Source organism: Calidris pugnax, unplaced genomic scaffold (assembly GCF_001431845.1).
Source record: "Calidris pugnax isolate Ruff unplaced genomic scaffold, ASM143184v1 scaffold9, whole genome shotgun sequence".
In the NCBI taxonomy this organism is placed as follows: domain Eukaryota; kingdom Metazoa; phylum Chordata; class Aves; order Charadriiformes; family Scolopacidae; genus Calidris; species Calidris pugnax.
In genome coordinates, this window is record NW_015090778.1 from 4236208 (window position 1) to 4251313 (window position 15106).

The 15106-nt window shown below is 51.7% G+C and overlaps 1 protein-coding gene across 10 annotated transcripts in view; it reads right to left on the reverse strand.

Annotated features, from left to right (window-relative positions):
- Positions 1-15106, reverse strand: part of CACNA1G (calcium channel, voltage-dependent, T type, alpha 1G subunit) — a 107896-nt gene that overhangs the window by 73494 nt on the left and 19296 nt on the right. For all 10 annotated transcript variants that reach the window (XM_014952049.1, XM_014952057.1, XM_014952017.1 and 7 more), the window contains exons 8-9: positions 14984-15028; positions 13258-13622 (exon numbers count right to left, since the gene is read on the reverse strand). In XM_014952049.1, the coding sequence (XP_014807535.1) occupies positions 13258-13622; positions 14984-15028 (410 nt within the window). The remainder of the gene's footprint in view (positions 1-13257; positions 13623-14983; positions 15029-15106) is intronic.

The following is a 15106-nucleotide window of genomic DNA, read 5'->3' on the forward strand; positions in this document are numbered from 1 at the left end:
AAAAAAAAAAAAAAAAAAGAGCCAACTCATTCATGGTGCCGAGGCAGGCTGTGCTGTTATCATTATTGCAGCGATACTGCTGGAAAGGAACTGTGTTCCTGGAAGCTTTCCTTCTCATCCATCAGCACCACTAACCCGGGCCCTGAAGGCTGATTTCCACCCTCTGTTCCCCCTCTCCGACCGCGCTGCCAAATCCAACCGGCCCCGCAGGCACAACCTGGTTTGGTCCCTAGATGAGCGAGCAGCGCCCGGCGCCTCCCGCAGCCCTGGCATCCCTTCCCCTGGGGGCTGACATGGAAAACCCAACCAGCCCCAGCAGGGACATGGTGTTAACAGCAAGGATTAATGAAACTTTGCACTTTGCATGCACCTTCTGGTTAGAGATGTGATTGGGATGTATAAATCCAGACGGGAGGCGCTGCCAGGGCACGGCTGGGTGATGTGAGGAGCCACAGGGGGAGCAGTGTTTAAGCTGCAGGTCTCCCAGGTCCCCCAGCACCCACTGAAAGGGCTGTGATTCCCTCCCAGCCCATGGAATATCCCTCACAGCCCACCCGACTCATGAGATCCCCAAATACCCCTGGCACCAGTGTGGGAGGGCTGTGGTGATGCTCAGTGCGGTGATGCTCAGCACCTGTAGCAGCACTGGATCCATTCATCTCCCCCAAAAAGCCACCTGGACCCCCCTCCCAACCCCCCCAGGTCTGCACACTCTTTTCTGCTTCCCCAACAGGGAACAGTTTTTAATATCTGAGACATTGGGCACCCATAACAAAAATGAAGAGTGGGATCTTCTGAACTGGACGGGAGAATTAATATCCAAAAATCTAAGATTAGTGGCCAAAAAGGGTTGAAAGAGGAAGGGAAAGCTTCCCTTTTGCCCGGCCAGGAGAAGAGGAGGGTCTCCAGGGCAGGCTGGAGCTCTGCCAGGGGAGGGCAAGGCAAATATCTGCTGGAAGCACACCCCAAGCAGACCCACTGAAATCGAGGAGTTATTTTGCTTCAGGAAACAACACATCCCTAAACAACTGAGACAGGGCAAGGCAAATTACTCAGAGGATTTTTGCAGCCAGCTGTGGAGCACTCTCCCCCGAGCCCCTCGCTCCTCCCCCAGGGAAGCTCCTGAGCCCCCTGCAACAGCTCCACGTCCCTTTCAAGGGCTGCGTTGCCGCAGCCGGTCCATGGGGTACCCACCCGGACCCCCATCACGAGCTCTGCTGGGAATTATTCATAAAAATAGAGGCGGGCTGAGATGGTGATCCTGCCCAAGGGGATCACAGCCAGGCGGTGGGGATTCAAACACTTCTGAGAATGCCAGCTACGAGATTTCCATGCAGCCATAGAAGCATATACATAATGAGACTGTTTATAAGATGCTTCTGCTCTAGAGAAATCACAAACATGTCTGAGACATCTTTTCTTAGACATCATTACAATACAGCAGGAAAGTGGCTTTTCTCTCCCCTGGGAATTGAAATTGTCATCCCATCCCAAACAGGAATGCAGAGTCTCAGAACTGGCAAACTGAAACACTTTGTGCCCACAGTTTTGAAAGCTCTCCCCTCCATTTCAGTCCCTATTCCCTTATCCATTTGCTGTGTACCGTAAATCAACTGAAATTAAAAAACATAAATAAAAGTCGGCTTGAAGGAGAACATGGAACTTTTTGTTCCCCAACTGTTCAAATGGACGTTTCAAATATCTCAGACAATGTATTTCAATAAATCTTTTTTTTTTTTTCCAAGGCCAGTTCACTGAAACCTCTCCCCTCTCACAAACAGCTTCAAGTTTGATAAACTGCCATTTTGTGACAATAACTGCCTAATCAAACCAATATTGACCAGCTCTAGACATCATGTACCTGGGAGAGTCACCGACTCCTGGCACACAACCATCTCCACGGGTCCTCGCCGGGCGTGGAGGAAGAGAACCAGTAATATCAAGCAGCTTTCCCCTCTGAGGCCCACAATACGGCAGCCAGGGGAGGAAGCATCCTTCCTTTGACTAAATGATATACGTGAAAAACAAAATCCCTGCAGGAATCCCCCGAAAAGGGCATTTTGCAGGGAAGCAGAGCCCGAGGTGCAGACCCTGGGGTTTCTTTGCCGCACAAAGCCTCCTGCCCACCACCCCGACTACTGCATGTCTGCCTCAGCTTCTCCATTAAGAGAAGAGTCTGCTAATTCTCTCATCAGTGGCAGCAGTGACTAATTAAAAGGAAAGCATCCTATGATTAAATGAGCAACACCCAGAAAGAGCGAGATACAAGCGCGACTCAGCTGGGGCACGTAACACCAGCTCCTCCCATGAGTCCTGGGTAAATACTGAATTTCTTTTCCAGGACACCTCGCCTTGCTGGACACACAGACGTGATGTCCTGGATAAATCATTCCCTGTTAGCTCTCTGTTTGTGTAGTGTCGATTTGTTGATGTACCAAACAGCACATTGACAAGCTCTGGCAGCACATGAAATAGGAGCAGACAGCGCGGCATCTCTCACAAACACCACGCGGCACGGGGAGGCGACGAGCCACGGGCGCCCGTCCCGACGCCAGCCCTGCCTGCCAGGGTGCACTCCGTGATGGCCAGGAGGGGACAGTCCCTGCAGCCTGCCCGGTGTCAGGCAGGCACCACGCAGGGCAATGCCTTGGGGGGCAAGAGGAGACAAGGGGAGGTGTCTCCAGGTACCAAAAGTCTTGCCTCGAGGGGGATGTCAGAGCTGGACCAGCGTCTTGCCCTTTTTCAGCACTCAGGAATAGGCTGTAATGCATTCCTTTGTTGTTGTTGTTTTTTATTTTTATTTTTAAAAATTGAGTAGAAGCTCTTGAGTGAGGTTTCCAGTGGCAGAAGGGACGTGCTGTTCTTCCAGCTAGGCACGAGACGGTGGCACGAAATACTCCTCCCTATGCACAGGGCTCCAAGGTGTCTGCTGGGCAAGCCAGGCTGCAGGCACCGAGTGGGCAAAAAGGTGAGGACAGAGGCTGGGGGTCATTAAAAGCAGAAGCCACAGAGGCTGTGTTCCCCAATTCCTGAAAGACAAGTCCCCGCTGCGTGATGAAATGCAACCAAGTGCCCTGGCAGATGGTGCAGAGAGCTTACAAGGCTTCTGCTCCTGCCTTCCTCCAGCCGTGACCCATATAAGGCACAGGCATGGCACAGGCTCTTCATCATCATCATCCTCATCCTTCACCCAAGCGCTGCAGGCATGTCTGGTGTGGATCCATCCATCTCTATTTCCCCCATGCCCAGGCAGGGAGCTCCAGGCTGTGGCCAAGCCTGGTCTTGCCCAGCCCCTGCCCCTGGGGATGGCAGCACAAAAGAGCAGAAGCACCCCAGGGTCTTTCCTCTCTATCTTGCTGACAATAAAATAAAATAGAAAAAACACCCTGTCTCGCCACAGCACAGGAGGAGGGATGGGGTGACCGGCCAGGAGACAGATCCCTCCTGATCCCGAGGGCTCTGCTTCTGTGAGCGGATCCAGAAGACCATGAAAACTTCTAACCCATTCAAACGGCTGCAGAATAAAACCTTCTGAAATCATTACCATGGCAACTAAGGAAAAATAACACAGAAAGAAAATACCGACCTCAGCTATTTCACAGGAAACACCAACAATATTTTACTGACTCATCACTTGCAGATTTTTAATATATATACATAAGGGGAAAAAAAAATATCAAACGGGTCACACAAAGACGCAATTTTCAACCTGACACCGCTCCACTAAGGTCCCCTCCACCCCTTGCGTGGGTGCAGACTCGCACCGGGTCCGCCTGGAAACAGGAGCCAGACCACGAGTCCTGGGGCAAAACACAAGCAATTCTGATGAACGGAAGCAGCTATTAATTAACAAAACGCGGTGCTCTTTTTTGCCCTCTCCCACGCCCGATCCCCCATCATTTCTAACTCAGGGCCGTGTCCTCAGTTAACCAAGGAGCCTTCTCCATGCCCTGCCCCTCGTCACACCAGCATCATTCCCGTGCCTCGGTGGACCCGCTGACCCACGGCCAGCTGAAAAACCACTTTGGTTCCCTTCGGTAAATACAGCTCCTCCGAGCTCCAGAGCCACTTGCTACTTTATAAATAGAAACTCAATCCACGCATATTTTCAGCGATGACATTCATTGTCTTTGGGGCTCCTTAAAAGGCATCGGGCTTCAGCTATCGCCTCGGGTCCAGCAGCCTGAACCTGATGCCTGCTTAATCGGAGCCCGATAGACCGATAGGCTTTCTCTACTCATCCTTTGCCAAATTGGTTAAAGAAAACGATTGGGAAAGTAGCAGGATGGCAGCGTTTTTTTGCTCAGCTCCTCCTGCGGCTGAAGACACGGCGAGGGCTCGCTGCTCAGCGGGCTGGAGGAGGACTGCTGGGAAGTTCAGGGTTTACAGGCATTTATTAAAAGGCAATGACTTTGACAGACAAGCGAACAAGTCCTGTTTCATCCCATCACCGCACGGGAAAGGAGGATTTTGTTATGGGCTGAATATTTCATGCCACGGCAAGTAATGCTGTAAGAATGGGAGGAAAGCGGCTTTCATTTCGGAGAAATCAGAGCTGTCCGCACAGGAGGGACTCCCCTTCCACCACTAATCTCCTCACCTTCCACCTGTTCCTCCCCATTCCAGTTAACAAATGTCCCTTCCCACCCCACACCTGTGGGAGGGAGGAGCTGTGTCCCATGGACCTGGCACCTTCTAGTGCAAGACCTTTTTCTCCACTACATCTTTGTTGAGCAACCACGGCCATGAGCAATCATGGCCAACAACTGAATGCTCTGCTTCCTCCCGGTGTACGGGGACCACCCATACGGGGCCATGTCCCCATACACCTCTGCCTCCTGTCCACTCTGAAGCCCCAAGTATCATGGAGAACCTCATCAACCAACCCTGAAGGATCTGCCATGCACCATCCCTGCCCAGGACCATAAACAGGACCCGCAGACCATGCTCTCCTCCTCCAAGCTCTGGGGCTGCGCTCTCTTTACCGCTCTCAGGAGACACAGCAGATATTCTCGCCTGAACTCCTTATCTCTCTCAGCTTGAGATTTCTGGATGAATATTATCCCAGAAAATGCAAGAAAAACATGAACTGGCTCATCCTTCTGCCCAGGTTTTGAAGGAGCTTAAGCTGAACAAAAGCTGCATTTCCACTTGGTCACACCTTGTAAGTACTTGAGATTTAAAGCCCTCTATTTCTAGTTAATCTAAACCAAGTTTGAAACTTATCTCCCCATTAGTACTTGAGAAGGTACCAGGGGGAGGGAGAAAATAAAAAAAGAGAAAGGAAAAGGCTGTCTCTGTACGTCTCCTGCACAGTTCTGCTGAACCTGGGTTTCTTATGCTGGTAACACTATCTCTAATGCTGACAGACGTCCACAGGGGAAAAGCTGGTCGTTTCCTAACATCAGCAAAAAAACAATTACAACAAAGAGCTGAAATCCAGCAGAGATGAGGGAGAAGGCACTCAGCTCCTGTCCCTGCTCCCGTTGGGGGCTGAGCTGGGTGGGAAGGGGCTCTGCGAGGACATGGGTGGCAGCAGGGCAGAGTCATGGGCACCAGCAGTATCAGAACCAACCTCTACCAGGAGAACTGGGGGCAAAAAAACGGACTGATCCCTGGGAAACCACCAATAATCATCAATCAGGAGTGCTTACAGACTCCTGAGCTGAGGATGCTCCAGAAGCTCTAGCTGCCTTTGCTGGCTCCCACCCAAGGGGAACAACCACAATAATCAAAGGAGGAGTGGAGAGAAATGCCCAGCTATCTGCAGAGAGCAGTGATTTTTCATCCGCGCGGGGATGAAGCGAGTTTGGAAAGCACACATCATTTTCCCATTTCAGCGAGCCGGAGTCTCTTCTCAACGCTGCCTGAGCAGAGATAACACGAGGGTACGGATGGCAGCTGAAACAACAGCTGTAATGATAGGATCTAAGGCAGCCCGAGTATTTCCAGTCTCTGAGCTAAATTAACAGGAAAGGATTGACACTTACGGCTCCCCATCCAGGGACCTGAAGAAAACTTTAGTAGATGTCAAGGAATCCATATAGGCTCATCCCTGAAGCATGCAGAGAACTAAATTATCTGATACAAAAAACCCATATACTTTCCAGTTGCATGAAATCTCATTTAATTTTCAAATCATTCAGTCTCCAGAATCAGGATAAAGCCTGCTTTTACAGGCATAGCCCATTTTTTAAATGACTATGAGCGCCGTGGCAGCCCTGTATTTTGCATGGCACTCTGGAAGAGCTTCGTGAGCGAGTCAATTAAAACACGTGAGTTCCTACAAGACCTCATAAACCCCTTCAAATCACCGACAAGCGGAAGAACCCCCGAGGTCCATAAAAAGAATTACCCCAATAACAAACAGAGAGCCGGTTTTGAAGTCAGTGATCCCAGTGATTAACAGCTCCGATGACTTCCATTAGCGTTGACTTGACTCCTTCAGTCTCCAACAACAAACCGTTAATAAGAGTAATTTCTGCTTAAGCAGGAGCTAATTGAATACAGCACGTGCAAATCTATAGGGCACCTCATTTTCCTACCGTGGGAGTGCCCCCTGAAGCTGTCGCGCTGGGAAATTGAGTTGAGGCGAGATACAAGCCCTGCGTTGGGCAAAGCCAGCAGACACCGAGGGAGGGAAAGCCTCGCTGAGCTGCCAAAGCTCTGATGGCTTGGCTAAGAGTAGCTGGCACAGGGCTGGGGAGATGTGTAACGGAGTTAAATAGAGACACGGGATACGCACCAAAGTGGAAGGGGAGGTATCTCTAGGAAGAGAAGACGGTGGTGTGTGAGCACGGGACCTCGCGAGCTCCTGGGAAGAGCCTGGGGCAGAGGGAGGTTGCCTGGGGAAAGGCTGTCTGGCTGATTGAAGGGATGCTCACGCAGGCATAAGTGCCCTCCTCAATCAAAGCCTAATGAATCAGGTTCATACAGGGAAGCATCAAATCAGAAACTTCGCCGCAAAGATGAGTCGGGCTACCCTGTTACAGCCACCATTGGAGTAAAGCAGCCGGGTTGCAGGGTTAAGGGGGTACAGCACCAGTTTGCACCAGTGCGTGATGCAGAGAGCCCCCAGTGCAGCACCAGCTGCTGCCTGGATGTGGGACGGGTCTGAGTCCCTGCATTCGTAGGAACCATTTCAAGGGAGGTGCAAGAAGCAGCAAAAATATTCTACAAAAAAAAAGGATTTCCTTGCTTCCTGACCTGAAGGCCTGACACAAATCCACACACATGAAAGAAGCCAAAATTTAGATGTCCTGGATCAACCTGACGTGGAGCTGTGGAGGTTGGAGGGTACACAGAGTTGCCCGCTTCTCATTTTTATGCCCTTATTTCTTGAGCCATCACTCAAATGGATCCAGACTTGCTGTCCTCCAGCCTGCCCAGGACTTCAGACGCCAGCCCAGACTCAAAGACCAGGAGCACCAGCCTGCCAAATCCCCACTGCCCAGCTCCCGTACACCACTTCTCCAGAGAGCAATGAAATTTTCCTCCCACATGGAGAAATCAATCAGCAGGTGTCACGACAGCTAATAATTTTCCGTTACCTTCTTCCCCGCACACTGAATTCAGGCAGAAGCAGAAGTACGTAAATACCATTTGGGCGACTATTATTAATGCTTGAACCTGGAGACTAATGGCTCCTCCACACCGGCAGGTTTTCTAACCCTTCACCTCCCCTCTCAATCATCCTGGATACCTGAAAATTTCACGTCCTCTGGCGCTGATTAAGAAGACTCCCATGTTCTCCAGCCCCGACTGTTTACATAAATAGGCATTTTAATGCGTTTTGCCAGCAAGCTTTCCTTTGAGGCTTTGGCACAGATGGTTGATGTTTCCATGCCGCAGCAGCTATTAGATCCTAATGCTACTGGTGACAACTTTACATCATCTGTACCCTGCACACTCCATGCCCCTGCAGCAGGAGGCACTAGGAATTGAGTTTGAGGTACTACCAACGGGCTTAGGCTGCTCCTGCCTTCTCAGATGGAGTTTGCCCACCTCGGTTTGGGGCACTGCTGCTGGGTGGATTCCTACAACACCTTGCCGTAGCTGGGGGTACTCCACCAGTTATTATCCTGCTAAGGGGATGTTAAGCAGCAACTCTTCCTTGAAGAATTGCCTCCCACGGATGATAAGTTTTTCTCCTTAGGTGCTGTCCCAGAAAGTCATTCACCCTTCTCATCTCTCAAATTTGCTCTAAAAAAATTAACAAAAGGTTCTCTGCCGGTCTGAACCAATTTCTTCTTCCTTCCTTCAGAGACTCCAGAGTTCTGGATCGGTCTAGATCCAAGTCCCCACAAGCTCCAGCCATGGATTTGAACTGACTGCAGTCTTGAGAGGCCAATGCAGGACTCTCCAGTCTCTTCCTTATTATGTTAACAATGGCAAAACACCGCAGAGACGGCGGCTGAAATTCAAGTGCTATTTAAACAAATGAATATGTAGGGTATAGTTCATACAATGCGAGTTCAGACAAGGAAAATCGGAACAGCCAGGCAGCTCAATGCAAACCAGATTTTAAAAACAAAAACAAAACCCCAAAGCCCTTCCTCAAGGAAGCCCTTGCTGAATTCTTTCCCCTGCTGAGGAGTCCAACATCACGCCTTGTACTAAAGCTTTTGCATTTCACTCCAAGGAAGGATTTGGAGAAGAGGGGGAAAAAAAAAAAAAAAAGAGAAAAAAAAAAGAAAAAGAAAAGCAGCACATTATGGAACACAGTCTGGCTTACAGCCAGGGCTGGGGGGAAAGCAGCACAGAAACCCTCTGGTTTAGCAGCACATTTTACTCCTGCTCTATGGCAGAACAAGCTTTTGCAAAGCCCTAGCCGTTTGAACCCGCAGCGCTGCAGAGTCTCAGCTTCCCTAAGGCGACTCAGTCAATTGGTTCAACAGTGTATTTAAAAATCCCCCAGAGCCTACCTTTAAATCACCTTTATATTCCTCTACCCAAAGCTAATAGTTTCTACCTGCATTTTGCTTCGTCTCCATAGAAAAACAAGCTATTTAGCAGTCACATTAATAATCCGCAGCAATCTGGTTGTCACTTCCCTGATGGAAAATTTCACACTGCTGCCCAGCAGCCACCACATGGTGAGTGCTCTGGTCACCTCCAACCACTCCGCTTTCCTCCCGCTGAACTCGGCACCGGGGAGAAAGGCACGAGTCAGAGCTGGGTGCGTGGGGAGGACGGGCAGAAAACACCGAGTTAAGCCCAGTTCAGGTGTACCTACGGCTCACACACGTGTAGGAACCACGTGGAAGCAACCCGATGCTGAGGGAGAAAGTCAGCGAGCTCATGTCAGAAGGAGCTTGGAGGAAACCCAGCTCCTGAACCCCCGGCCATATGATGGTAAAATATTTCTTGATAATGACTTTACTGTGGAAGGTGGCCTATGGAGAGGAGCTTAGGGATAGAAAGTCCTAAGGTAGGAGATGAGCTCCTAGGAAGGCGAACACCTGGCCGTGGGTGCTCAGTCTGGCCAGGTTGACTGATGGGTCCATGCAAATAAACAGCAAGAGGTGGGGGCCAGTGTTTTCAACACCCTCCAAATTTCTACTCATTTTGATGTGCTTTCAAACCACCACTTTCATCCTAAATATCCCAACCTGGCCTTCTCTGGTTGATGAGTCCGTTAAGCAAGTGGCTGCAAGACTGTTTTTCAGTTTTCTAGGCATTTTTCATGGCGCAAAGCAGGTGTCTCCAGGATGCCTGTCCCAAGGTGAGAGGCAACGCCTCCAGAGGAGCATACATCTCTCCCCTGGCTACAACAAGAACCTCATCTGACCAACTCATGCTCTGAAATCCAGGATGCTCTGATGGTCCCAGAGTTGCTTAATCCCATCCAACACTGCTGGGGACAGATGGGAGGGAAGAAGCCTTCCTCCTCCCAGAGTAACCACCAGCCCATCCTTCCTCTCACACAGTAGCTGCTGGTGTGTCCTCTCCCCCCAGCAAGGTGCTGGTAAACAACACACGGCTTTTGACATGGCACCATAAAACATGTCCTGAAAGTATTTATCCTAATATAGCCCGGTGTGCCCAGGGTGGCCTCATGTGAAAAGCCCAAGAGGTAAATATTCATTAAATAAGCAGAGAGCTTAATATAGAAAGTCACGGAGTCAAGTACTCTTCAAGCCCCCTCACGTCTTTGCAAACATCAGCCAATGAAGATAAATTTGGCACGGCTGATCACTTGCACTTTCAGGAAAGGCTCTTCTAAAAGAAAAAAAAAATAAAAAATCACATGTTTCAGTGTTTATAATCTCCACAGAAAGGTCTGGTCCAGCATTTCTCCCCTCTAATTCCTCTCTCATAACTGTCAGATTATGAAACTGCAGACTATAAGCCTCCCGAGTTTACAGAAAAACACCTCCCTGCTCTCTGCCACCGCTTTGAGCAGATGAACTAATAAAAACAAGCTCCGCTATTCACTCCAAATGCCTGGGAGAAAGGAATCTGGAACAGTAGTAGCTTCAAAATACCGTCAAAGAAAGCAACCACCCACAGCGTCTGGAGTCCCCCCACGCTTATCAGCTCCCTTCACCTTGTTACCCGAAAACCACCACAAAAATCTGCCTTTTCCCATCCAGCTGCCTGCTGGAGGCACCGGGGCAGAAGCCAGCACCCCGCTGCCCTATTTCCCCCAAGCCAAAAAATTAAGGAGCTGTGTTGCCTTTTGGGGTGTTTGATGATGGGACCTTGCTTGGCCACCCATCCCTGGTGAGACGGTCCCCCTGGTAGAGGCACGGTGGGAGCCCACACCAGCATCTCCCAGAGATGCTCCCCATAAAGGGCAACAAGCTGTGACAATCCACCTCTTGGACAGTGGCAGCAAAGACACGGTGGATCTGCTTCCACCTCTCAGCCAAAAGAGGAATATAACCGTTTATCAGTTTCCTGAGCCACCTCCCCCCAGGAGATGATCTTCCCGATATTACTAAATAAAGGTGGAATCACTCAAGCCTCCCCGCAGAGCTCCCACCAAGGGCAGCAGACGAAGGTGGAACCTGCAGGAGTTGAGAGCGCATCGCTCTTTAATGTGTACTGAACCCAAGGGTTAGCCAGCCAGACTGTATTAGGACGTCAGGGAGAAGGCACTGGCTGGAAGGGACACATTTAGCACAGCCACGTCTCCCCGGCGTTCGGTCGTTGAGGCATTAATGCCACAGGAGGACACGGGGAATTTGGAGCCAGTCTGCAGCCACTGGGAGCTGTGGGAGAAACACCTCGGTGTGCAACTGCGGGTGACACAGCAAACACAGAACGTGCCAGGAAGGGAGAAGAGTAAACAGCCATGACTGGAGACCAAGGGAGTTCCCAGCAAAGGCTGGTGCTGGGAGAGGGGTGGCCGTGTCTGTCTGGGAGGGGAGAGGCTGGCATCCCAGCAGAAGCCCCATTCTGGGCTGGCCACTGGGAGCCCTCAAGCATTGGAGGGGTATAAAACAAGGTTTTCACAGAATCGGAATCACATGGGGTTGGAAGGGACCTCTGGAGATCATCTATTCCAACCCCCTGCCAAAGCAGGGCCACCCAGAGCAGGTCCCACAGGAACGTGTCCAGGTGGGTTTGGAATGTCTCCAGAGAAGGAGACTCCACCACCTCCCTGGGCAGCCTCTTCCAGGGCTCTGCCACCCTCAAAGTGAAGAAGTTCCTCCTCATGTTTAGGTGGAACTTCTTATGTTCAAGTTTGTGCCCATTTCCTCTTGTCCTATCCCTGGGCACCACTGAAAAAAGACCGGCCCCATCCTCTTGACACCCTCCCTTTAAGTATTTATAAGCATTGATCAGATCCCCCCTCAGCCTTCTCGTCTCCAGACTGTAGAGACCCAAGTCCCTCAGCCTCTCCTCATAAGGGAGATGCTCCAGGCCCCTCATCATCTCCGTAGCCCTCCGCTGTACCCTCTCCAGCAGTTCCCTGTCCTTGAACTGGGTAGCCCAGAACTGGACACAGTACAGTTTTGCAGCGTGTCAGCATCCCCGCTAATAAACTCTTCCCCCCCCAAAATCCAACCGAAGTGCGCACCCGCAGCACCAAACCACCCCATGCCTGTGGCAGGACCAAGGACACCTCGCCAGGCAGCGCCACCGCCAGCAGCCACAACACCTACGCGAGACCAGACCTCGCAAAAGCCTCCCTAAAAGCAGAGCTCTTGTCATCCTAACGGAGACATTTCAAGAGGAAAGTGGCAACTCCTCTTCTTAATGACTAAATATAGGGAAACGCTCCACTAGGTGACAAGTGTGCGAGAGGCTGGAGCAGAGGCAGCCTCCTGCCTGCAAGGACGCAGATAATCGAGCGGAGGAATAGCCAGCGATGAGTCTATTTTGGACTCGCCGTGCTGTTGCTGGAGCGTTCACCGGGGAGGAAAAGGCATTTGTTACCTCCTCTCCAGGGACTGCAAATTCAATAGACTTCCCTGCCTGCAGCTGCACCGACCTCGGAGCCCGCAGCCGCCGGCAGCGCTGCTAGCCCTGCTGGGCTGGCACAAGCCCAGCGGCAAACGGCTGCTCCCTCTCCTTGGCCCCCACGCCGCAGAAACCAGCCATGTGTGGTGCTGTCACGGTGGTCTCGGCATGGTGCTGGGCATCCCTGGGGGGGCTGGGATGCGGGACCTCACGCAGCCGCAGCCCAATCCCAACCAGGGTGATGTGAGGGGTCTGGAGCACAAGTCTTATGAGGAGAGGCTGAGGGAGCTGGGGGTGTTCAGCCTGGAGAAGAGGAGGCTGAGGGGAGACCTTATCACTCTCTACAACTCCCTGAAAGGAGGGTGTAGAGAGGTGGGGGTCAGTCTCTTCTCCCAAGTCACAGGCGACAGGACTAGAGGAAATGGCCTCAAGTCACGCCAGGGCTGGATATTAAGAAAAATTTTTTCACCGAAAGGGTTATCAGGCATTGGAATGGGCTGCCCAGGGAGGTGGTTGAGGCACCATCCCTGGAGGTGTTCAAAAGACCGGTTGATGTAATTCTGGTAGATATGATTTAGGGATGGTGTTGCTTTTTGTTTGTTGTGTTGCTGTCTATTTTCATCAAAATTAGGTTGACGGTTGGACAAGATGATCTTTAAGGTCCCTTCCAACCTAGAAGACTCTGATTTTGTGATCGCTGCCTGCAAGCTGGAAACAGGCTCGGAGGAGAAAAATCAGCCCTGGGACCCTTCCTACAGCATCCCAATGCCCCAAACCATCTTAGATTCAGACCCATAACACCTCCCGCATCCCTGCTGCACCAGGAGCCACCCGGACGGCACTCACCTGCTCGTGGTACTCGATCCCCATGCTGAGCGTGTTGATGAGAATGGCCACCATGATCCCACGGCCAAAATATTTACTGTCCACGATTTTCCGGAAGGTCTCGCACACCACGTGCCAGAAGGCCAGCACCCGGCTCACCCTCCTGGCCCGGGCTCTGCCCCGCTGTGGGTCCCGCTGGTCGCTGTAGTGGGCGTCCTGCGTGAACTCGTAGACTCCCTCGCTGTCCGAGTCGCCCGTCTCGTTGTCCGTCAGCTCGGCCTCGCTCGCCAGCGCCTTGAGGCAGTAAGGGCAGCTCTCGGGGTTGCAGGAGCCACTGTCCAGCTTGGTGCAGGGGCTGGAGATCTTGCAGGAGCTTTGGCAGGGACCTGAAACACCAATGGGTCAGTGCGGGCAACCACAGGAGCAACCCCCCGTCACCGTCAGCACCAAGCTGTTGCCCTTGACATGACAGACATTTCCCGAGGGGAAAAGGGCTCCTGCTGGACTAAAGAGCATCAGGAAAACCTGGGCTCCCCCAGGACCTTCTCCCCTGTTACAAAGCCCTCTTTGCTGCCCACTGGTCCACTGTGGCTAGCTCAGAACCTCCAGCCCACCTCACTATACCTCTGGCCATTCTGCCCAGGAGAAAGCCACCAGCTGCCCTGGCAGGCTCTGGGCTGTAATTACGGGAAGCGCTGCCGCCAGCAGCCTCCTTTCCTGCTCCTGCTGTTTGCTGATGCTCCGAAATCACCGGCTTCCCCCTCCATACGCTGCCCTCGACAGCAGCACCCAGCTGCCAGGTGGCTCCCGGGTGACAATACCAATGGGATATTCCCCCAAAACCCCACCAGCTGGCTGCAAGGAGAGAGGCTCTCTGCAAAGCACCCTCCTGACTCACGCTCAGCAGCAGTGCAAATAAAAAAAACCCCAGCATTAAACCAACTCAGAGCCCAGATGTGTGTATTTAGTCTCTGTGCAGCCCTGGGGCAGGACTCGGTCTCTTCCCGGCACAGCTCCTGGCTGGAAAGGTCAATGCCACTGCCATGGGGTGGGAAAGGCATTGACTGCCTGGGAAAGCTTGGCCAGAAATGCTTCCTGGAGGTGAGAGGGATTGGGCTAAGCTGGCCCAAGCTCCCAAACCTCAGGATGTGGGGGAGGAAAGAGCATCTCGCAGTGAAGGTATGAAACCCTCAATCCAGGAAAGCTGCATTTGGTGTCTGGCTCCATTATGGGCTTCCTGAGCAAATCACAGATTTTTAATACTGGGCATCTGCGATTGCCATCGAGCACTCAGTGCCAAGGAGACATTCCATCTCCCTGAGCCTCGTGTCCCATGGGGAGCAGATCTATGCAGTGCTCAGGGATGTGCTGGGACTCCGATCTGGAAGGTGACCACCCCCAAGCTCTGCAGCAAATGGTGGGCAACGCTGTCACCTCCAACCCCTGCATTTTACTGAGGAAGGGATGTGGCTGTTTGGAAGCAGCCAGGCTGGGCTCCAGCTCTGCTCAGTGTCACTGAGCTCAGTTCTTGCTGATTTGGGGAGTGCAGGGATTTGGGGAGTGTTCCCTGTAATTGCAGAATAAATTGGTCTGGAGGGGAGATAGGGATGGGAAAGAAAATGAGTTCATTGAAAACATTGATTTCCCTTGGATTCTTGAAAATATGAAGTCTGGGAGGTTGAAACCTCTCTCCTGGTTTTGGCTCCAAGATGCATTAGACAGGTCAGAAGATTTATGCTGGCCTTACCTGGAAAGCCATCGCCTTTCTCTGTAACATGGACTGAAAAGAAGCCTGCAAAGATGCAGAAAGAGAAAGAAATGAGGTCACAGCTTGTGTTTCTGCAAGGTCACCCCAAGACCAACGTCCAGC